The sequence below is a fragment of the Pistacia vera genome, unplaced genomic scaffold, assembly GCF_008641045.1.
Source record: "Pistacia vera cultivar Batoury unplaced genomic scaffold, PisVer_v2 Contig1078, whole genome shotgun sequence".
Taxonomy (NCBI): domain Eukaryota; kingdom Viridiplantae; phylum Streptophyta; class Magnoliopsida; order Sapindales; family Anacardiaceae; genus Pistacia; species Pistacia vera.
Genome location: NW_022195113.1, coordinates 324,095 through 347,765, shown reverse-complemented (window position 1 = coordinate 347,765; position 23,671 = coordinate 324,095). Strand labels below are relative to the sequence as shown.

At 39.3% G+C, this 23,671-nt stretch overlaps 2 protein-coding genes across 2 annotated transcripts; both read left to right on the top strand.

The window, feature by feature from the left end:
• Nucleotides 1-334: 334 nt before the first annotated feature.
• On the top strand, nucleotides 335-1,843 carry LOC116133267. The gene is made up of 2 exons (XM_031418976.1): nucleotides 335-462; nucleotides 1,404-1,843. Exons 1-2 carry the CDS (start codon nucleotides 340-342, stop codon nucleotides 1,497-1,499), a joined length of 219 nt encoding a protein of 72 aa, XP_031274836.1. The 5' UTR covers nucleotides 335-339; the 3' UTR covers nucleotides 1,500-1,843.
• A 10,544-nt stretch (nucleotides 1,844-12,387) lies between these two features.
• On the top strand, nucleotides 12,388-14,698 carry LOC116133192. The gene is made up of 5 exons (XM_031418879.1): nucleotides 12,388-12,510; nucleotides 12,727-12,855; nucleotides 13,353-13,582; nucleotides 13,807-13,899; nucleotides 14,299-14,698. The coding sequence occupies exons 1-5, from the start codon at nucleotides 12,388-12,390 to the stop codon at nucleotides 14,696-14,698; spliced, it is 975 nt and encodes a 324-aa protein (XP_031274739.1).
• Nucleotides 14,699-23,671: the final 8,973 nt, after the last annotated feature.

Sequence of the window (23,671 nt, the reverse complement as noted above, 5' to 3'; positions counted from 1 at the left end):
CCATAGTGTTAGTAAGATGACCACACTGCCCATAATTTTTTATTTATTTTATAAATAAAATAAGGCCGTGATTTAAATATTCATAAAGGGTATTTCGGTCATTTATGGTTCACCTAACATCTTGTTAGATATTATTGATAGCTAATTCAAATAGTTACACAGTGGTGGTTTTTGATAATTTTCGAAATATGTTGGAGTGGTGGGTGATAAAAAAAAATAACAAAGTTGGTATTGGAAATAAGCCAAAAAGATAGGGGTAGTATTGGAAATAAAGCTCGTTAAAATTATCAAAGCGGAGTAGAGAGAGAGAGAGAGCAAAGGAAGGGGAAGAAGAGGAAGATGGGTTACGTATTGAGAGTGAGACTGGCATCATTCTTCGCAGGCGTTGCAACGGCGTCGTCTGTGGGTCTCTACATCCTCTACAATGACTACAAAGCTGCCTATGAATCCATCTCCCATCAGGTACGTCTCAAACTCTTAAGATTCGTATAAAGTAATTTGGGTAATTTAATTCTTCACTATTAATTTAATTGGTTTTGTGAGCCATGATTTCTTTGTTATTTCTTCATCAAACAGTGTCTAATTCCAATTTCTAGGCTTTTCTCATTAGGTTATATAGCCATATTTGTCTATTTCCTTTGGAAATATATGTAGTTACAATGTCGAAGCCATTCAAGATATCCGAAATTTCCAACCCTTAGCTCCAGAAAAGCACTCTTTTTTTAGCACTGAATAAGGACCTGAAGAAAACGAAATTCCCCATATTATATTTCAAGAAAAACGAGAAGAAACTACGGGTATGTTGAATTTCAAGTATTCAGGTATAAGATACGAAAACTCACTTCACATTTGGAATTGCACAGAAAAGAATATTTACCTCAGAGAGTTCTGGCGGAAAATTCTGGAAAAACGCCAATGGTTATAAATAATTAATTAGTCAGTTGAATATTCGTGAGTCAAAAAATTGTTAATTTGAAACACAATTTGAAATATTTGATTTATTAGGTTTTGAATACTGATGAACTTGTTTTTGTTTCCAACAGTTCATGCTAAGAATGAATCTGATAGAAATGAGGAGGAATAGAATTAAGGAGAACCAGCAAGAAAGAATGAGAAATGGTGGAGAAAGCCATTTGTCAATTCACAAAACTACTAAATAGGGAATGAAGTCACTGAAAATAGATCAACCCATATAAGGAAATTCTCTTTTATTCAACTAAGAGAGAGTATAAAATTAAATCGTTTAGAAATTACATTAAATTGTCTCTTTTTATGCCCAGGGACGCAGTTCTGATTATGGTTTGTAAAAACATATTTGAAGAGATTAAAAAAAAAAAAAAAAAAAAAAAAATATTCAAAGAATAAAAATTTTGTTCTTTTTGTTTTTGTCTTTGTCTCTCCAGGTGAAAGGCTTCCATGAGTCATTGGACAGACGAATCTCTGGTTTAGAAAGTATGAAACAAACTGAAGCTTCACAACACGTGGAGGCTATAGAGTAGGGGCTGTGAGGCTTGCTCCAGCAATTTCTTTCATGTTGTGGCTCTATAATTTCTTTAGTTTGCCCCCTTAACATGGCTTTTGTACTCTCTTTGGTTTTGTTTCTGTCCTTTTTATAAAATAATTACAACTTGACTTTTCTGTATCACCGAGGAATGCTCAATCATTTGACAGATTTTCATGAAGAATTTGTGTTTTCTGCATTTTACATTGGTTGCCATTTACATTTGATGTTGAAGTTTGGAGGCTTAAAAATAGTGCTGTGCTGTGGTTCTAGTTGCTTTCAGCATTTTGGGTTTATATTATTCATCTGTGGCTTTGTAGTTTTGTATGAATAATGAAATTCCACCCATATGTTTAATTTATATTCTTAAATTAGAATTCGCCTTAAAAATAGATACATTGACATTTTGGTATTGAGTAGACTATACAGTCATACCCAGAAAATTTCTTTTATTGTTGCTCTCAAACAAGTGGTACATGGAGTGTTTATATTTTGTGGAAGCATTACTCAGTATTGTTATTCACATGATGGTAACTCTGTGACAGATCTGAGGTATTAACATGTCTGGGGAATTCTTTATACTTTAAATAGCTTTGGTGAATTGATAAGCAAATGCTGAAAAAAACCTACCTTTATAGCCATTCATTCGTATTCACTAGTTAGGTCATCTCCTGGGCAAGACCTAAGACACCTCTTGGTAAGGTAGGAATGGTTGGAAGAAGCAGAGATTATTGATTTTGATGATTCATTGGAGTTTTCTAGCAAGAGCTGGTGCCTAAACCCTAAACCCTAAACCCTAAACCCTGGTGACCTATGTTAGTCGTGAAAGTTTTGCATGCAGAATGAATAGGGATAGTGAGGGGTTGCTTTGTTACTCTGTATTTATTCATGCAGTTGTAGACGTAACCAACCAACATTGCCTTGAAGTTTCAGAAATATAAACTAGTATTTTCTTCAGAGATTTGGGGACATTATTGTTAATGCTGATGCTGATTCTGATACTAATTCTGAGACTTGTAACTTTGGTCCATACTTGGCTCGCATTCAGCCTGTCAAACAACACTCTAAAGCCTCCGACATAACATTCTTTTTAACTCTGATTAGCCCTTCTTACTGTACAGCGTTTGTAGAAGTTATTTCTAATCCAGGGAACATGTAGTTTTAAACAATGAGAACCTTCAAGGTTTTATAGTAACTCTTCTGCTGGAAATCCAACCCTTCTGCTGGAAATCCAACTAAAATGACCAAAAATGTATAGTTGTATTGGGGCAAGAAAAGCGGTAGGTAACTGCCTTTTGGCCATGTCTTTACGGTGCATTTTTCTGCAGAATACATAAAAAACCACACAATTAAGTGCAATAAAACATTATGCATTAAGTTCTATAACCTTGCATTTGGCCTATTATTTACACTGATTTCATGTTTATCATTCAACTTCATCAGAAATCCTACTACATCTCTCATGGAGGGCCTCATATCAGCCACTTCTTGGTGCATTCAAGTGCCAAGTCTAATAGTCTTAGTGCCTTTCTTTGATCATGGCTAGCTATCCCAGAAATTGATTTCCTCGTCAAGGATGCAAATGCATTCTTCATTTTCCTGTAGCTTTTTTGTTGTCCAACAGACAATGTCCATGCCGCCTTCAAAGCAGGGGTCTACTGGCAGTTTTCGAAAAAGAAGCTCCAACAAAATAATTCCATAACTGTACACATCCGTCTTCTCAGTCAGCTGGATCGAGTATGCATTTTCGGGGGTAGACAAAAATGCCAGACACTCAAGTTTAGAAAGTGACCTTCTAATATGAACTGAAAGAAAGAATGCATAACAATATGCAGCTAACCTGGGGCAATATAGCCTAGTGTTCCTACAACTGCTGATCTTGTTGAGCTCAAATAAGAATCAGATATTAATTTTGCCATTCCAAAATCTCCTATCTTTGGTACCAATTCAGAGTCCAACAATATGTTATCTGATTTGATATCCCTATGAATAATTTGTGGCACACAATTATGGTGAAGGTAAGAAAGGCCTTGAGCAATACCAAAAGCAATCTGATATCTGGTGTCCCAAGCCAGAACCAAGCGAGGTTCACTGTTGTGCAATATATCAAAAAGCGTCCCACCAGGCATGTACTCAGTTTCAGTGAATCCATATCCATCTTTTATGCAGTAACCTGCCATTCTTACAACATTCCGATGCCTAACCAAGCGCAAAGTTGTCATCTCAACACAGAAGTTTGTCTCCGACAAATTTATTTTCTTCACCGCCCACAGTTTTCTGGAGTTGCTTGATTCTGTTAGGTACACAGTTCCATGGTTGCCTCTTCCTATTACAAACTTGTCACTCCAGCCTTCAGTAGCTCGCATAATATCTTCGAATTTTAAATCCTCCAGGTAAATTTTCAGTTCTTAACTGACTTTCTTGTAGAAGAGATCGATCAATCAAATATTTCTTTTGCAGGTTTCGAACAACTAATATGTATATCAAAGCACATAGCAATGCCACAGAGATAACCACTCCAATAATTGCTCCAGCCAGCACCTTTCCTGTATTATGGCCGCCTCCAGTTTCCCCACAATATCTTGCTTCACTACCCTGCAAGCAAAGTTCTGGATTTCCAAGAAAAGACCCTGGATATGAAGCCATTAATCTAGTCCAAGTAGTGGGGAGTTTTCCTGAGAGAAGATTGAACGATTTGTTCACAAAGTAAAGCGAAATCATGTTTTTCACTTCTGTTGGTATCTTATCAGAGAAGCTGTTGCTTGAGAGATCAAGAATTTGTAACTTGCTACATTACCAAGGCATCTTGGGATTTGACCTGAGAGCCTATTGTGACTTATATTTAAAACTGAACTGAAATGGTGAAGATTACTCATGGTGCAGGGGATAGGACCATCAAGCATATTGCTCCCAAGCTGCAACTCAAAGAGACTTTGTGTGGAAGAGAGAGTCAGGAATAGCTCCACTAAGTTTGTTCTCTTGAAGGAAAATGCTCTGCAATTTCGCCAATGATATTATTCCTGAAGGAATTCTACCTGAAAGATAATTCCAGCTGAGGTCCAATTTGATCATTTTTGTGTGCAATTACCAAACTAAGCGGGAATGTTTCCTGTTAGTCTATTGCTAGACAGTCTCAATATCTGAAGATTCTCAAGCTTTCCAAGTTCATAAGGTATAGAGCCAGATAGCCTATTTTCTGAAAAATCAAGCATTGTCAGATTACTCCAAAACCCAAATAATGGAGGTATATTTCCTTGAAGCAAGTTTCTGCGAACATCAAGAAAAGATACCCCAAAGTTCCTATTTGATGGGACTCTATAAATGAATGAAGATTACAATGGTTTCAATGAATAATTTTTCCACACTTTATTGATGTAATATGTGCTGAGTTATATACACAGCTAGGAAACACTATTTACGGCAATGTATATCAATTTAGCTAAAATTATGCAGCAGTTACAGATATGCAGCAATCACAAAAATACACAGACTTGATTGTGAATGATCTTGCTTGATCGTAGGCTAGATGTGCTCTGTTCAATCTTGACCTTGATTCTTGCAATCTGTCTTTATACGCCCCCGCAAGATTGAGCTTCCATCAGCAAGCCCAATCTTGTTTCTCAAAATTTCTGTTCTTTGTCTGGACAATGGTTTTGTCAACAAGTCTGTCAATTGATCTTGGGTATGAACATGTCTAACTTGGAGAGAGCCACGTTGAACAAGATCACGCACAAAATGAAGATCGATTTGTATATGTTTCATGCGTGAATGTTGAACCGGATTAAAGCTTAGGTGTGTAGCACCAAGATTATCACACAGTAGCAAGGGGGCAGCTTTTAGTTAAAACCCAGCTCATGAAGAAGGGCAAGAAGCCACATTGTCTCGGATGCCGCATTTGCAAGAGCTCGATATTCAGCTTCGGTGGTAGATCTTGCAATTTCTCTTTGTTTCTTTGAGCTCCATGAAATGGGATTTGAGCCTAAGAAGCTGAAATAGGCAGATGTGGAGGTACGATCATCAACATTTCCAGCCCAATCGGCATCGGAATAGGTAACTAAAGCTGGAGGTCCAGATTTTGTGAGCTGTATACCATGGAAAAGAGTTTGCTTTAAGTAGCGTAGGAGCCTTTTTGTTGCTGCAAAGTGAGTGGAGGTAGGTTTGTGCATGAATTGAGACAATTTATTGACTGTGAATGAAATATCTGGACGGGTCAAAGAAAGATACTATAGGCTGCCAATAATTCTTCTATATTCCGTGCTGTCCACATTGGCTGTGCCATCAAGTAACTTGAGCGACTGAGTTGTGGAAAGAGGAGTGGAGACATCTTTGGTGCTGCTCATGTTGGTATTGGACAATAGCTCTCGAATGTACTTGTGTTCTGAGAGAAAAAGGCCTGCCTGAGTAGGTACAACTTCCACACCTAGGAAGTAATGAAGTAGACCCATATCCTTAAGAGAAAAACGATCTCCCAGTTGCTTGATAATTGAAGCCACAAAAATTTTGTTATTCCCTGTAATCACAAGATCATCGACATATACCAAGAAATAACAAATTACAGAGTCCTTTCTATAAATAAATAAGGACGAATCAGCTCTAGAATTTTCAAACCCAAGCTCAAGTACTGCATGTTTCAGTGTATTGTACCAAGCCTGAGGGGCTTGTTTAAACCCATATATGGCTTTTTGGAGTCTACAAACATGATTGGGTTTAGATGGATCTTTGAACCCCGGGGGTTGCATCATAAATATCGTTTCAGACAATACACCATGTAAAAAGGCATTATTAACATCCATTTGCCTTAACTCCTAACCATTCAAAACAGCAATAGACAGAACTGTTCTAATTGTGGCTAGTTTAACCACTGGACTGAAGGTTTCTTTGTAATCAAGCTCAGGACGTTGATTATAGCCCTTTGCAACTAAGCGGGCTTTGAATCGATCCACTAACCCATCAGATTTCCTCTTTACCCGGAACACCCACTTGCAACCCACTGGATTACAATTCAGAGGAGGTGGCACTAAATCCCAAGTGCCATGTTTCATGAGAGCTGTAAGCTCATTTGACATAGCATCACGCCATTGTGGTTGAGACAAAGCCTGACTCACACAAGTTGGTTCAATGGACTCGGGGAGTGGATGTTTAGACATTGAATTAAGTTGTTTGGGTTTAAAAATTTTGTTCATAGACCAAGTGGTCATTTGGTGAAGTCGTTGAACTGGTGGTGGATATGGGTTTTGAGAAGTCAGATTTTGTAAAGTTTCGACTTGTCCTAGTGATTGTGAAACAGATGAGGGATGAGGAACCAGTGGGTTTGAATCATTCACACAAGGATGCGGACTAGAACTAGGAGATGATGAATTCAAATTCAAGGAATTATGATTTAGATTTTTAGATGAAATCTGAAGCGAAGAAGAAGAAGAGTTGAGCAGATTACCTGAGGAGACTGCGTCAATGGCAGCTACACCTTCCGGAGTCGTGGATGAAGGCAGTAGAGCAGACGACATCGACAAGGACACGGGCGTGACATGGGCATCGAAGAACAGAGAAGTATTTGGGGTTGGTAGTGTGTGGGTTTTCGAGTTTGAAGAAGACACAGTGGGAGTGTTTGGTTCATCAAATATAACATGCCTAAAAGTGTAAATCTTTTGAGTTTTGAGGTCAAGGCATTTGTAGGCACTTTGGACTTGAGAGTATCCAAGGAACACACAAGGTGATGATTTTGGCTGCATTTTGTGGGTGTTATAGGGCCGAGTAAGTGGGTAACAAAGACATCCAAATTTTCTCAATTTGAGATAATTTGGTTTTTGACCAAAAAGAGCTTCAAAAGGAGAAATATTTTGAAGAAGAGGAGTGGGCTGCCTATTGATTAGATATGATGCTGTTTGAAAAGCATGAGGCCAATAGGAAAGAGATAACGATGCATCATGGAGAAGAGTGAGACCTGTTTCAACTAGATGACGATGACGACGCTCAGAAACACCATTTTGTTGTGGGGTGTGTGGGGCGGTGGTATAATGACCAATACCATTGGTCAATAAAAATGATTTTAAAGCAATGAATTCGCCACCATTATCAGAGTACAAATTTTTTATTTTGGTTTGGAAGCGTGTTTCGACAAATTTTTTAAAGTGAGGAAAAATAGTAGATACCCCAGATTTGGTAGCCATTGGATAGAACCACATGTATTTGTCAAATGGTAACCAATATAAGATAATAACGAGATCCGTCAATTCCAGTATAATGTGCGGGTCCCAAACATCAGTGTAAATAAGTTCAAGTGGTGCATGACTTTGAAGACTATTTGAATGAAAGGTTGTTGATGTGCTTATTGATGGAACATGAATTACATAGGTGAGAAATTTTATTTGTTTTGGCAGCAGGAAGAGAAAAAGTTTTAACAAGATGTCGAAGAGATGGATGCCCAAGACGTTTGTGCTACCATCAATGGAGGTCCGTTCATGCACATTAGAAACCATTTTGGAGGGGGAAGATGATGAGAATGCAAAATGTCATATTTACCCCCTTAATGCCTAGTCTTTTATACCTATTTGCTGCCTAAAATGTACTGATTTTTATTCTATTTTGACTTAGGAAGCAAATGGGAGCGTTACTTGCAAAACGGAACTAATTAAGGAATTCGGACAGTTTTGACGTTGTTTCATATTTTGGGCATAACTCTCTCATCTGAGCTCCGATTGAGATGATTCAAAATTCTGTAGAACGCTAAGAAATATATCTACAACTTTTATGTTTTTATTTTGGAGAGATAATTGCTGCATCAAGGTTGTAATTGGGCTTGAAGTTGACGCATCTGCACTGCCGATGTTCTGGACATTCTGCCTTGTAATGCAAGTCCAAGAGACAGTTTATTATTGGAAGATTTGAAGACATGTGGCACACGAGTTACAGCTGGACACATCACTTTCCTATTTTATTTTTAAGACTTTATTGTTTTTCAATTAATTAGAATCAGATTAGGATAATTGATTTTAGGATATTGAATATTTTAGGAGATTGAGTTGAATTCAAACACTGTGATTAGATTTTTGAGAAGGGGGATCAGATTAGGTTTTGGTGGACACACGCCTCTCTCTGGTCTTCTCTGAATTTTTCCTCTGTAATCGGCGATGGCCATGAGAGGCTGATTTTGATAACTTGGTCGAAGTAAACGGAAGCTTGGAATCGATAAACTGTGAGATCTAATATATTTTTCTTTGTGTTCAATTTTCGTGTTTGAGTATGGATGTTTTTCTATGCCTAATTTATGATTGTTTCGTTAATACTAGGGAGGCCTACTAGTTATTAATTGTCGCAATCTACTGCTAAGTTAGACATCAAATCCGTAATTGTTTGATCCCTCCAACTTGCGAAGCAATTAGGGTAGTAATTTGCTGCGTCAGGAATTAATACACTTACGAAGAACATTCAACTAAATTAATACAACCGCTTGTGTTTGTGTTATTTAGCTTCATCGATCTCTCTAATTCTTAAGGCTGCCACTAGATTAAATCTTGAGCGCTTGTCTAGGTGGTTTAGTGGTAAGATTAATTAAGAGCTCTTGTTTCCTAATTAATAAAATTAAGGAGAGATAGGAAAATAGTTCCAACGGTGAATATTCAATGTATGAATTGATTATTTTTGCATCAATGATCAGTTGTGAGATTCCGATGGTGGATGTTGAGGAGACCAAGTTTCGTTATATTAATTGATTTCGAATTGAACTGTTTTTGTTTTTGGTTTTTGCTAAGAACGTTTCCTGTTTTACACAGAACCCCCCAGCCTTGTTACATAACAGCAAATTCAGCTAGAACATCTTCGGGATCGACCCTGACTTACACTACTACGTGTATTTTTAGGTCTTATTCTGGGTGCCTACGACAGCACACCAGATTTTGGCGCCGTTGCCGGGGAGTGATTCTAGTTGATTTTTTGTTTTTTTTTGTTTTTGTTTTGTGTTTGTTGTGATTTTTTATCTTGTTTTTGTTATTTTATTTTTATTTTCCAGAAAAAAAAAAATTTTTTTTTGCAGTACTGTTCACGGCAGGAATTTGGTGGAATTAGGATGGTGCGAGTACCCGTTTCGAAGAAAACGAAATTCTGCACAAGACTAGTCATCCATTAAGGATTTACTAGCCCCACCCTCTCGAGGCCAAAAAACGTTGTTTGATAGGGTTTTGGCTGTTTTTGTTGTTTCTGGTCAATTTTTTTTTTTTATTTTATTTTTTTTAGTAGGTTTTCATTATTTTTCCTTTTTCTTTTATGGGATTTTTTGTTTATGACCAGGTCCTCTCATCTTGGTGATTTAACATTCGATCCGGAAATAGAGACCACTTTGCGCAAGTAAGAAAGGAAGTTCGGAGAGATTTCGAGGAAGCAATTCTGATTTAGAAGGAAGACGTCATGGCTGGAAATCGGACTTTGAAAGAGCTTGCTGCCCCTGATTTGAATCAAGCACCTTTATGCATAACTTTTCCTGTTTTAGATGCTGCTACTACTTTTGAATTGAAATCTGGACTAATACATCTCTTGCCCACTTTTCATGGTCTTGCAGGTGAAGACCCTCACAAGCATCTAAAGGAGCTTCATGTGGTTTGCACGAGTATGAAACCTACGGGGTGACCGAGGAGCAAATAAATTAAGAGCCTTCCCGTTTTCTTTGAGGATGCGGCTAAGGATTGGCTCTATTATCTACCCTCCGGAACTATAACACATGGAACGAGATGAAGAGATTATTTTGGAGAATACTTCCCAGCTTCGAGGGCAGCAAACATTCGGAAAGAAATTTGTGGTATAGGCAGCACAACGGAGAGTCCTTACATGAATACGGGAGCGTTTTAAGAAATTGTGTGCAAGCTGCCCTATCATCAGATTAGTGAGCAGTTACTTATAATATTTCTATGAGGGCCTACATATACTGATAGGAGCATGATTGATGCTGCAAGTGGAGGAGTGGTGGATAAGACTCCCGAGGCCGCGGAGAACTTTGATTGCAAATAGGCAGCCAATTCTCAACAGTTTGGCAGTAGGTTGACCTTCCATCTAGGCGTGATATAGAGGTAAATATTTCTTCCCTAGAACAACAAATCTCGAGTCTAACTTCTCTTGTTCATCAAATGGCTGTAGGTAACATACAAACAGTGAAGGCTTGCGGGATTTGTTCGGTAGTAGGGCATCCAACTGACATGTGCCCAACTCTTCAAGAGGAGCCTGTTGAGCAACTGAATGCAGCAGGTGGTTTCCCTGGACAACCGCAAAGGAAGTATGATCCTTATTCGAGCACATATAACCCTGGATGGAGGGATCACCCTAATCTTGGCTATGGGAATCAACAAATGAGTCAGCCCTACCCTCAAAACCGCCAAATTACCAGCAGTATAAGCAGCCAACCCCCCTAGACAACAACCGGACCAAACTGCTAATTCTGGTATGTCTTTAGAAGATATTGTTAAGTCTCTTGCTACTAACACTTTGCAATTTCAACAGGAGACGAGAGCTAGTGTTCAAAGTTTAGAGATCAAATGGGGCAGATGGCAACCGCAATCAGTAAGCTGGAGGCACAAAGTTCAGGGAAATTATCCTCTCAAACAGTGGTCAACCCAAAAGAAAATGCAAGTGCGATTGTCTTGAGAAGTGGTAAAGGGTTGAGATTCCAACAAAGGCAGCCCTGCATCGTCGAAGGAAGAAAAGGAGAAAGATGTAGTTGTAGACAACAACGTTCCAATGCGATGGTGTTCCTAAGCGTAAGTTTCCACCTTTGTCGAGTATAAACCAATACCACCTTTTCCTCAAGCTTTAGCAGAATCCAGAAAAGATGAGCAAAACAGAGATGTATGAGACTTTTCGTAGATGCGAGGTAATATTCCACTTTTAGATGCTATCAAACAAGTACCTCGTTATGCTAAATTTTTGAAGGAATTGTGTACACTTAAGAGGAACAGAAACTTAAGGGGTGTGAAAAGGAGAGTGGGAGAGAATGTTCTGCTGTGATTCAGAGAAAACTCAGCGAAGTGCAAGGATCCAGGTATGTTTACTATCCCTTGTACGATAGGTAACACTAGGTTTGAGAAGGCCATGATAGACTTAGGAGCTTCATAAATGTCATGCCATACTCTATTTATGCTTCTTTGAAACTTGAACCTTTGAAAAACTGGTGTGGTGATTCAATTAGCTGATAGATCTAATGCCTATCCTAAGGGAGTAGTTGAAGATATTTTGGTTCAAGTTAATGGCTTAGTCTTCCCTACTGATTTCTATGTGCTTGATATGGAAAATGGTGATCAAACTGCCCCTATTTTGTTAGGAAGACCATTCTTAAAAACATCCAAGACTAAGATAGATGTTCATAGTGGTATACTTACCATGGAATTTGATGGTGAATTGTCAAGTTTAATATTTATGATGCCATGAAATATCCTGATGATGTGATAATCATGTTATCTATTGATGTGATTGATCTTTAGCACAGGAAGTTTTTGAACTTGACAGAGAAGATGGATTGGAAGTTGCCATTAGTGAGCATCTCGAGGAAAAGGATGAGGAATTAGCTTGGAGTTCTGATTTGCAGGAAACTGTTGCAGCTTTGAACGATCTCCAAAGTTACAGCAGTCAGGTAATGTTTCTTTTATGGCATTACCAATTTCTGATGAGAGGCCTTTACCTCTGTTTTGCAGGCCCCCATTCCAGAATTGAAGCCCCTCCCCAGCTACCTCAAGTACGTGTTCCTTGGAGACAAGAAACATTATCGGTGATCATCTCCAGCAAACTTAGTGCATCGCAAGAAGAGAAACTTGTGCAGGTCCTTAAGGAGCATAAGACGGCTATTGGTTGGAAATTACAGATATTAAGGAATTAGTCCGTCTACATGCATGCAGTATCCTACTTGAAGAATGAGCAAAACTTTCCGTCAACCGCAAAGAGAGTTGAATCCGCCTATGATGGATGTTGTGAAGAAGGAGATCCTGAAACTTCTTGAAGTTGGAGTGATTTATCCCATTTCAGATAGCAATTGGGTTAGCCCTGTTCAAGTGTTCCTAAAAAGACCGGAATAACTGTTGTGAAAAATCAGTGAGGAGTTCCTACCGTGTTGAAAATGGGTGGCGGGTTTGTATAGATTACAGGAAATTAAATGCTGTAACGCGAAGGAACATTTCCTTTACCTTTTATTGATCAAATGCTTGAAAGGTTAGCTGGTCATTCTTACTACTGTTTCCTTGATGGTTATTCAGGTTATTTTCAGATTGCGATTGCCCCGGAGGATCAAGAAGATGACTTTTACATGCCCATTTGGAACTTTTGCATACCGCCGTATGCCCTTTGGCCTTTGCAACGCCCCTGCCACTTTCCAAAGGTGTATGGTTAGCATATTTTCAGATTATGTTGAGCATATCATAGAAGTTTTTATGGATGATTTCACAGTTTATGGAAACTCTTTCGATAATTGTTTACATAACCTTACACTTGTTCTTCAAAGATGCATAGAAACTAGCCTTGTGTAAATTCTGAAAATGTCATTTTATGGTAGATCAAGGTCTAGTTTGGGTCATGTTGTTTCATCTAGGGGCATGAGGTAGAAGCCAAAGTTGACATTATTCAATCTTTACCTTATCCCACTAGTGTGCGGGAAGTTCGTTCTTTCTTGGACATGCAGGTTTTTATCGAAGATTCATCAAAGACTTTCCAAAATAGCATTACCCCTATGTAAGTTGCTGCAAAGGATGTGGTTTTGAGCTCGATGAGGCATGTAAGTGGCGTTTGACAAGCTGAAGGAACTGCTGACTTCTACCCCAATTATCCACCCCCTGACTGGAATGTTCCTTTTGAGATAAGTGCGATGCAAATGATTATGCAGTAGGCGCTGTTTGGGTCAAAGGATTGGAAAAGCATCTCAGCCATTTATGCTTCCAGGATTTTGAATGATGCCCAGAAAAATTATTCCACCACTGAGAAAGAACTTTTAGCTGTTGTTTTTGCTTTAGAAAAGTTTCGATCTTATTTGCTTGGTACTAAAATAGTTGTTTTTTCTGATCATGCAGCTTTGCGTTATTTGATGACGAAGAAAAAGGCAAAACCGAGATTAATAAGGTGGATACTTCTCTTGAGTGAATTCAATTTGGAGATCAAAGCAAAGAGAGAGGACAGAAAATCGTGTCGGATCATTTGAGTCGTCTAGTTCACGTGGAGGATGAACTTCATTTGCAAGAAACGTTCCCTGACGAGCAATTGTTCTCCACAGAGCGTGACATTACTTGGTATGCAAACCTTGTAAATTATTTGGTTACTAACATTTTTCCTCCTGGTTTGTCTAGGGCTCAAAGAGATAAGATGAAGAGTGATGCCAAATACTATGTGTGGGATGACCCCTACTTATGGAAGCATTGTGCAGATCAAGTAATAAGAAGGTGCGTTCAAGAAACTGAAATTTTTTCCATTCTCACCTTTTGTATTCTTATGCATGTGGAGGTCACTTTGGAGCTAAGAGGACAGCGAGAAAAGTGCTAGAATGTGGTTTCTTTTGGCCATCTTTATTTCGAGATTCATACTCTTTTTGTAAGTCATGCGATAATTGTCAACGGACAGGTAATATATCCCAAAAAAATGAGATGCCCAAACCCCCATTCTATTTTGCGAAATTTTTGATGTTTGGGGCATCGACTTCAGGGACCGTTTCCTTTATCTTTTGGTTATGTTTATATTTTGCTTGCTGTTGATTATGTCTCGAAATGGGTGGAAGCTAAAGCCACTAGGACTGATGATTCTAAAGTTGTTGCAGATTTTATCAAGTCTAACATTTTCTGCAGGTTTGGAATTCCAAGAGCTCTAATCAGTGATCGAGGCACTCACTTTTGCAATCGAACTGTGGAGGCTTTGCTGCGAAAGTATCATGTAACCCACAAAGTGTCTACTGCCTATCATCCGCAAACTAGTGGACAAGCGGAAGTGTCAAATCGAGAGATCAAGTCCATCATTGAGAAGACGGTCACAAGTAGAAAAGACTGGAGTTTGCGTTTGGATGATGCCTTGTGGGCATATAGGACTGCATATAAGACGCCCATTGGTATGTCACCTTTTCGTTTGGTGTTTGGGAAAGCATGCCATCTTCCAGTTGAGTTAGAACACAAGGCTTATTGGGCGATCAAGAGTTTTAACATGAAGTGGATGAAAGTGGAGAACATAGGAAGTTGCAAGTGCAAGAGTTAGAGGAAATTCGCAATGAGGCCTATGAGAATGCAAGGATTTACAAGGAAAAGACGAAGGCTTTTCATGACAGGATAGCTCTAGGAAAGAGTTTAAAGTTGGTCAAAAGTCCTTCTATACAATTCACGACTTCGTTGTTTCCAGGTAAGTTGCGTTCTGGATTGGACCTTTTGTTGTTACTAATATTTTCCTCATGGTGCAGTTGAAATTCAAAGTTTAGGAACTTAGAAAGTGTTCAAGGTGAATGGCCATAGACTTAAGACTTTCTATGAAGGTCTCCAAGAAGAAAATGTGGCAGGATTGGACCTTGAGGATCCGACTTATTCAGATTGAAGACGACAGCTTTGAGTCGAGCCAACGACAATAAACAAAGGCGCTGCTTGGAAGGCAACCCAAGGGGAGTTTGTTTCTTTTCTTGCATTTTAATTTTGGTTATTTTTGCCCTTTTCTTTGCATTTCATCTTCCATTGGGGACAATGTCAGTTTAAGTGGGGGAGGATTTAGGTTTTGTTTAGGTTGTGTTTTAAGTTACGTTAAAAAAAAAAAAAAAAAAAAAAATCTGCCTAGTTTAAGGGTATATCGGCTGGAAACCAGAACCCGCCTTAAAACTGCCTAGCAGTACTTGGCAACCTCGGGTATAACAACGCCACGTACACCTTAAACGAAATTCCCCCGCATTTGTTTTTAGGAAGGTTTATGCTTTAAGTCATGTCTTTGAACGTCTAGTGATGCATGAAATAGTAACTTGATGTTGTTGAGCATATTCCTTGACTTAGAATGTTAGCATATTTCATAAAATAGAGTTAATCAGATTTGAATCTTTGTAGTCTTGAAACAATATGTCTTGAGAAGTTGTGTGAACTTGGTGACGAAGCATGATGAGGAGTGTATAACAACCCTTAAAGGAAAAAGAAAAAATTGTTTCTCTTAAGCTAGTCCTAAATTGGGTTTATGCAAATAGGAAAAAGAAAAGAAAGGTATGTGGTGAGTCGAGATGGAGCGTAAAACGCACTCACTCATAACACAACCATGAATGAGATGGAGCATAAAATGCACTCATGTTTTTTTTTCTTTACAGAAAAAAAAAGAAAAAAAAAAACAGAAAAAAATTTATCCCTAGTTTGCTACCCAGTTTGTAGTAGTAAAGAGAAACAGTTGAGAAAAATTGAGAGTGAGTTGTACACGATTGGTTGTGATTAGTTTCCTTGTTTGCATTGACTAATTGAGAGTAATTGTGGAAAATGATGAAGAGAGATGAATGTCATAACTATAACTTTATTTTATTTTGCTGCTTCCTAAGTTAGGTATGAATATGCATGGATTAAATACTGTTTCTTATGCATCATGTTAATGTTCTGGATATGACTTGAGATGATGGTGTTCTGGATTTGACTGGAGTGTAGTGTTTGTTTGAATTAGTTTGCCCGAGGACGTGCAAAAGCTAAGTGGGGGGAATTTGATGAGAATGCAAAATGTCATATTTACCCCCTTAATGCCTAGTCTTTTATACCTATTTGCTTCCTAAAATGTACTGATTTTATTCTATTTTGACTTAGGAAGCAAATGGGAGCGTTACTTGCAAAACGGAACTAATTAAGAATTCGGACAGTTTTGACGTTGTTTCTTATTTTGGGCATAACTCTCTCATCTGAGCTCCGCTTGAGATGATTCAAAATTCTGTAGAACGCTAAAAATAATCTACAACTTTATGTTTTTATTTTGGAGAGATAATTGCTGCATCAAGGTTGTAATGGGCTTGAAGTTGACGCATCTGCACTGCCGATGTTCCGGAACATTCTGCCTTGTAATGCAAGTCCAGAGGCAGTTTATATTGGAAGATTTGAAGACATGTGGCACACAGTTACAGCTGGACACATCACTTTCCTATTTTTATTTTTAAGACTTTATTGTATTTTCATTAATTAGAATCAGATTAGGATAATTGATTTTAGGATATTAGAATATTTTAGGAGTTGAGTTGAATTCAAACACTTGAATTAGATTTTTGAGAAGGGGGATCAGATAGGTTTTGGTGGACACACGCCTCTCTCTGGTCTTCTCTGAATTTTTCCTCTGTAATCCGGTGATGGCCATGAGAGGCTGATTTTGATAACCTGGTCGAAGTAAACGGAAGCCTCGGAATCGATAAACTGTGAGATCTAATATATTTTCTTTGTGTTCAATTTTCGTGTTTGAGTATTGGATGTTTTTCTATGCCTAATTTTATGATTGTTTCGTTTAATTACTAGGGAGGCCTACTAGTTATTAATTGTCGCAATCTACTGCTAAGTTAGACATCAAATCCGTAATTGTTTGATCCCTCCAACTTGCGAAGCAATTAGGGTTAGTAATTTGTTGCGTCAGGAATTAATAACCTTACGAAGAACATTCAACTAAATTAAATACAACCGCTTGTGTTTTGTGTTGTTTAGCTTCATCGTCTCTCTAATTCTTAAGGCTGCCACTAGATTAAATCTTGAGCGCTTGTCTAGGGTTGTTTAGTGGTAAGATTAATTAAGAGCGCTTGTTTCCTAATTAATTAAAATTAAGGAGAGATAGGAAAATAGTTCCAACGGTGAATATTCAATGTATGAATTGATTATTTTTGCATCAATGATCAGTTGTGGAGATTCCGATGGTGGATGTTGACGGAGACCAAGTTTCGTTATATTAATTGATTTCGAATTGAACTGTTTTTGTTTTTGGTTTTTGCTAAGAACGTTTCCTGTTTTACACAGAACCCCCCAGCTTGTTCACATAACAGCAAATTCAGCTAGACACTCTTGGGGATCGACCCTGACTTACACTACTACGTGTATTTTTAGGTTTTAATTCTGGGTGCCTACGACAGCACACCAGAAGACATCATTGATTCCGGGAAGGTGTAAACACCATTTTCACATGCTCCTCGAAGTAGAATCGCCCCCGTGATCTTGTCCTTCACAAAGAAATGAAACGGGTGAAATTCAACAAAAACATTATTTTGTTTGGTGAGATGATGAACGGAAATTAAATTTTTAGAAAGATTTGGAACGCAAAGAGTATCACTTAAGATAAAGGTGCGTTTGGGTGAGTGTAATTTCAAAGAACCAATGTGAGAGACAGTCAAACCTGAACCATCACCAAGAATTGCTTCATCAGTACCATCATATTCAGAGTGAATGGACAAATTTGCAAGATCACTCGTTATATTGTGAGAGGCTGCTGAGTCCATGAGCCATGTTTTGTCTTTGCCATTAGAAGAAGTGACACAGTTGGCTGTAAATTCATTGGACTGTAGCTGAGGACAGTATTTTGCAGTATGACCCATTTTCTCACACAACTGACAGCGGGGCGTGTAACGTTTCTGAGTGTTGTTGTGCTTACCAGATCCATTATTAGGACGTCAGCCATCACGTTGGTGACTATTAAATAGACGGGCTGGGCTTTGGCCTTGGTTACGTTGATACCCATTGGGTGTATAAGAAGTCTTTGAAAAGTCACCTCCAGAAGAAGACTTGCCCTTAGTTGTGTAATTAGCCATCATCACCATTTGCTGAGTAGCTGTCTCCAAACGCCGAAGATAAGATTCATGACCAACCAAGAGATCGTGCAGCTCTTCAAACACCAGGGACTTCTCTCTTGCTCGGATCGGTGCAACAATCTCCTGGAAATCTGATCCTAACTCGTTCAAGACATAGAGAGTTAAATCATCATTGGAAATAGGATGATCAATAATGGCGATTTCATCAGCCAAGGCCTTCACAGCATGAAGATAGTCTGTGATCGATCGATTGTCGCGCTGGATTAAGGTGAGCTCCTCCTTTAACTGCATGGCACGAGTGCGTGATCGACTAGCATATAAGGTTTTTAGTTTTTTCCAGGCTTCATGAGAGGTCTTTGCCGTAGCAATGAGTGGTGTGATTGACGGAGAGGTGGAGGCGAGAAAGGCACTCAAGAGAAGTTTATCCTGTCGGATCCAGTGGGTCTTGCGTAGCTTTTCAACGGCAGTTCCAGTGGAAGAGGGGCACAAAGAGGTGCCTTCGACATAGTTGAGTAAATCATAACCGATGAGGAGTGCTTCAAATTGAGCATGCCATTGAGGGAAGGTGGAGGGAGTTAATTTTTCATTGATTTGGGCAGTGATATTGAGAGCAATGAGTTGTTTGTCTGTTGCGGAAGGAGGTTGGGTGTTGAGGGTAAAGGTTGGATTTTGATCAGAGGAGGAAGACATAGTGGAGATTTGGATCGTTGACTCGTTAGGGATCGGCTCTTCTGATACCATATAAATTAATGAAGATTACAATGGTTTCAATGAATAATTTTTCCACACTTTATTGATGTAATATGTGCTGAGTTATATACACAGCTAGAAAAACTATTTACGGCAATGTATATCAATTTAGCTAAAATTATGCAGCAATTACAGATATGCAGCAGTTACAAAAATACACAGACTTGATTGTGAATGATCTTGCTTGATTGTAGGCTAGATGTGCTCTGTTCAATCTTGACCTTGATTCTTGCAATCTGTCTTTATAGACTCCCTGCAACAATTACCACAAAAATAGCACAAACAACCCAAAATAGCAGAGAAAAGAGTTCACCAAATCAAGGCTAAACTGGATTATATTTCTAGAGAATGAAATTAGAGAAAAACTACACAGTAAGAACTCAAAACAGATAGTTCCCAGCAATTCGAGGAGCTGGGGGCCTCCCTCAATGACTCTAAAATAGTGTCGTGTCCTTTCCTAAAATTGACCTCTCTATTTATACTATTTCCTTAACTAAAATATTCCCTCCACTAACAACTTGATTCCCCACCAACACGTGAGAGTAATAACCAATTCTCTCAACAAACATGCACCTCACACTCCCAACAACTTACTGCCCCAAATGCCCCAAATGCCCTTTGTATTGATAGACATTTTTAATGGGAGGTCTATCAATACCCCTCCATGAAGAGCTACCTTGTCCTCAAGGTGGAAATGAGAAAATTGCATCTTGATAACATCGTAAGCCTCCCAAGAAGCTTCAAATGAAGCCAGGTCCTTCCATTTTATAAGAACTTCCCAAGAGCCATCCAATAAAGTGCGGACTGCCAACATCGATTCTAGTTGAACAAGAAGTTCCATGTCCTCGGTGAGGAAAGTTGGAAGTGGCTGGATGGGTACAGAGGTGTGTAGACTTCGTTTAAGCTGAGAGATGTGAAAGACTGGATGAATTTTTGCCATAGAGGGCAGCTCCAACCTGTAAGCAACCTGCCGAATCTTCTCCAATATAGGAAAAGGGCCATCAAACCGAGGACTCAGCTTTTCATTCAGCTTTTTGGCCAATGACTTGAAACGATATGGTTGGAGCTTCAAATACACCTGGTCTCCAAGTTGAAAACTAATATCCCGACAGCGTAGGTCAACTGTTTCCTTCATCTGCCCTTGAGCAACAGACAAGTTATGCTTTAGGTCATCCAAGATGGAATTTCCTGCAGCCATTTGCTGGTTTACTTTTTCCACTGAGGAGGGGTAATCTATGAATTTGAGAAGAGTGGGTGGATCCCTGCCATATAGAGCTTTGAAGGGGGTCATTTTAGTGGAGCTGTGATATATGGTATTGTACTAATATTCTGCCCAGGGCAACCACCGATGCCATTGTTTGGGATGCGAGCTACAAAAACATCGCAAGTAAGTTTCCAAACAACGATTGACCACCTCTATCTGGCCATTGGTTTGATGGTGGTATGCCGAACTAAACTTCAAAGAGATGCCAGCGACCTTGAACAGTTCCTGCCAAAAGTGACTGACAAAGAACCTATCTCGGTCTGAAACAATGAACTTTGGAAAACCATGGAGCTTCATAATGTTGGAGATAAAAATAGTAGCGACATCCTTAGCGCTGTAGGGGTGGCACAGGGAAATGAAATGGTCGTATTTGGTGAGTCTATCCACCACTACCATTATGGTATCCTGCCTTTTTGCTTTGGGTAACCCTCCCATGAAGTCCATGCTAATATCTTCAAAAACCTGGGAGGGAATGCGTAAGGGCTGAAGGAGGCCTGCTAGTTTTAAAGCAGAATATTTATTTAATTGACAAATGGAACACCGCTGGACATAATCCTGCACATCCTTCTTAATACCGTCCCAAAACACTATATTCATCAGTTTTTTATAGGTTCTGAAAAAACCTGAATGACCCCCTCTTGGGCTGCAGAGAAATTCGTCTAACAGCTTCGGAATGAACTTTGAATTTTTTGGTAAGACCAACCTGTTTTTGTAGATGAGGCAGCCATGGCGAAAGCCATAATAGGGTCGATTGGAGGGGTAAAAAAGAAGTTCTTGGATGATTGCTTAGAGCTTAGGATCTTGTTGTGCTTCAGCTGCTAAGTCATCAAATTCTGAAAATTGGACCACCAAAATGGCCTCCAATTCAGTCCCTTCTCCTCTTCTAGACAAGGCATTAGCCACTTGGTTGGAGCTTCCAGGTTGGTAATGGATTTCGAAAGAGGACCCTAGGAGCTTAGAAATCCACTTTTGCTGCTCGGGTATCTTAACTCGTTGATCTGTTAAAAACTACAGGCTTCATTGGTCAAATTTAATGATAAATTTTTGCCCACGAAGGTAGTGGCTCCATTTGTGGACAGAAAACACAATTGCCATCAGTTCCCTTTCGTACACCGATTTTTGTCGGGACTGGCTAGAGAAGGCTTGGCTAAGGAATGCAATAAGGCGCTGATTCTGTACCAAGACAGCTCCAATAACTTGTCCCGAAGCGTCCGTGTGAACTTCAAATGGAAGGGTAAAATCAGGGACTGCCAGAACAGGGACTAATATCATTGCTATTTTAAGGGCTTCAAAAGCTCGCTGTAATTGGTCATTCCATGCAAAAGAGTCCTTTCGCAACAACTGTGTTAAAGGTTGCGCGATTGAACCATAATTCTGTACAAAGCGGCGATAGTAGCCAGTTAGCCCCAAGAATCCCCTTAATCCTTTGATTGTGCGTGGAATTGGCCAAGATAACATTGATTCAATCTTTTGTGGGTCAACCTCTACCCCCTTTAATGAAATTAAGTGACCCAAATACTTAAATCTCCGATGGGCAAACATACACTTCTTGTAATTTACTACTAATTCATGCTTGGTGAGGATTTGAAAGGCTTGTCTCATGTGGAGCAGGTAAGTCTTCAAATCAGGGCTGTAAATGAGGATATTGTCAAAAAACACGAGTGTGAACTTCCTCAAAACCGGTTTAAACATGGTATTCATTAAAGCTTGAAAGGTGGAAGAGGCGTTGGTTAATCCAAAAGGCATGACCAAGAATTCATAATGCCCTTCATGAGTCCGAAAGGCTGTTTTGGGTACATCCTCCTCCTTAATCCTAATCTGGTGGTAACCTGATTTTAGATACAGTTTTGTAAAAATTGCTGCCCTTGACAGCTCATCCAGCAATTCATCAATTGAGGGGATGGGGAACTTGTCTGGGATAGTGAGGTTATTGAGTGCCCTGTAATCTACACAAAAACGCCAACTACCATCTTTCTTCTTAACCAACAACATAGGGTTAGCAAAGGGACTGGTACTGGGTTGTATAATTTCTGCCACCAACATCTCACCCACCAACTTTTCGATTTCATTTTTTTGGGAATATGAGTATTTATAGGGGTGAATGTTAGAGGGTTTGGCATTAGTTTCTAAGACTATTGCGTGGTCAATGGGTCTCTTAGGTGGTAGCTTAGTAGGCTGTTCAAACAAGTGGCTAAATCCATCTACAACTTCAACAGCTGCAGGATCAATGGGTTCCTCTGTTTCCTCTCCCTTAATACGGATGGAACAAAATTCAATCACATAACCAGCATCCTCCCTCTGCAGAGATGTTAGCATTTCCTTAAGTGACCAACCGTCTTGACTAAAGAAGGATCCCCTTGTAAAACTACCCTCTTCCCTTCACTGATAAATGCCATTGTTAGATTTCTCCAATTGGCACACACATCGCCCAATGTACTGAGCCAAGAAAGTCCCAACACCATATCTGCCCCTCCTAATTCAAATGGAAAATATTCTTGCCTCAATTCAATCCCTTGTATCCTCAATTTCACTCCTCTACAAATACCCTCCCCTTTAACTGTAAAGCCATTCCCTACCATAACCCCAAATGATTTCCCTCTCTCAACTGCCAGACCTAATTTTCGCACCAAATCATGCGAAATAAAATTGTGGGAAGCCCCACTGTCAACCAGTTTAATCACCTCCTCCCCTCCAACCATCCCTTTGAGTTTTAGGGTTTTATCTGTGGTTACCCCTACAATTGAATGCATAGATAAAGCCAAAGGGTTACCTTCGTCGGAAGCTTCCGAGATGGGTTCAGGACTGACTTCGTCTTTTTCCGTTTCGTTGTCATTGGTCACTAACAGGATCTGGATCAACTTGCTCCTGCATCTATGATTTGGCCCAAATTTCTCATCATAGCAGAAATAGAGGCCTTTGTCACGCTTATGCTGCAATTCGGCGTCGGACATTTGCCGAAAAGTTTCCCTGCGAAAGTTCGGCGTCATGGATTCGACAAATCGATTTCTGTCATGAAATCGATTTGGGAACAAATTCTAACCTAACTCTGGGTTTCGTGGTGGATTGACCCATGAGTTTGGGTGCCCAGGTTCTGGGCTTGGGGTGACCCGAGTATAATTATCCATTCTATTCACTTGGGCCTTAGCAAACCTGGGTCTGTTTTTTTTTTTTTTTTTTTTTTTTTTTTTTCTAGAACCCATTTTCTTTCCTCCACGCAATGGGCCTGATCCATCAGCGCAAAAAGGGAAGTGGGCTGAGTTAAACATAATTCAGCTCTGACTTCCTCCTTTAGCCCATTCGTAAAAACCCCCATCAGGATATCTTCTCCTACCTTGTGTAAGGGGGCTGCGTGAGCTTCAAAATTCTCCCTGTATTCTATCACTATACCAGTCTGCTTCAGCGCTACAAAAGCTTCATAAGCTGATCCTTTAAAAGTAGG

Excerpts from the sequence above, each read along its gene's own strand:
- LOC116133267 (XM_031418976.1), top strand. The coding sequence starts at position 340 with ATGGGTTACGTATTGAGAGTGAGACTGGCATCATTCTTCGCAGGCGTT. Across the intron at positions 463-1,403 it reads ATGAATCCATCTCCCATCAG|GTGAAAGGCTTCCATGAGTC; the intron begins GTACGTCTCAAA and ends TTGTCTCTCCAG.
- LOC116133192 (XM_031418879.1), top strand. The coding sequence starts at position 12,388 with ATGAGCAAAACTTTCCGTCAACCGCAAAGAGAGTTGAATCCGCCTATG. Across the intron at positions 12,856-13,352 it reads CCACTTTCCAAAGGTGTATG|GCGCTGTTTGGGTCAAAGGA; the intron begins GTTAGCATATTT and ends ATTATGCAGTAG. Across the intron at positions 13,900-14,298 it reads GCAGATCAAGTAATAAGAAG|GTTTGGAATTCCAAGAGCTC; the intron begins GTGCGTTCAAGA and ends CATTTTCTGCAG.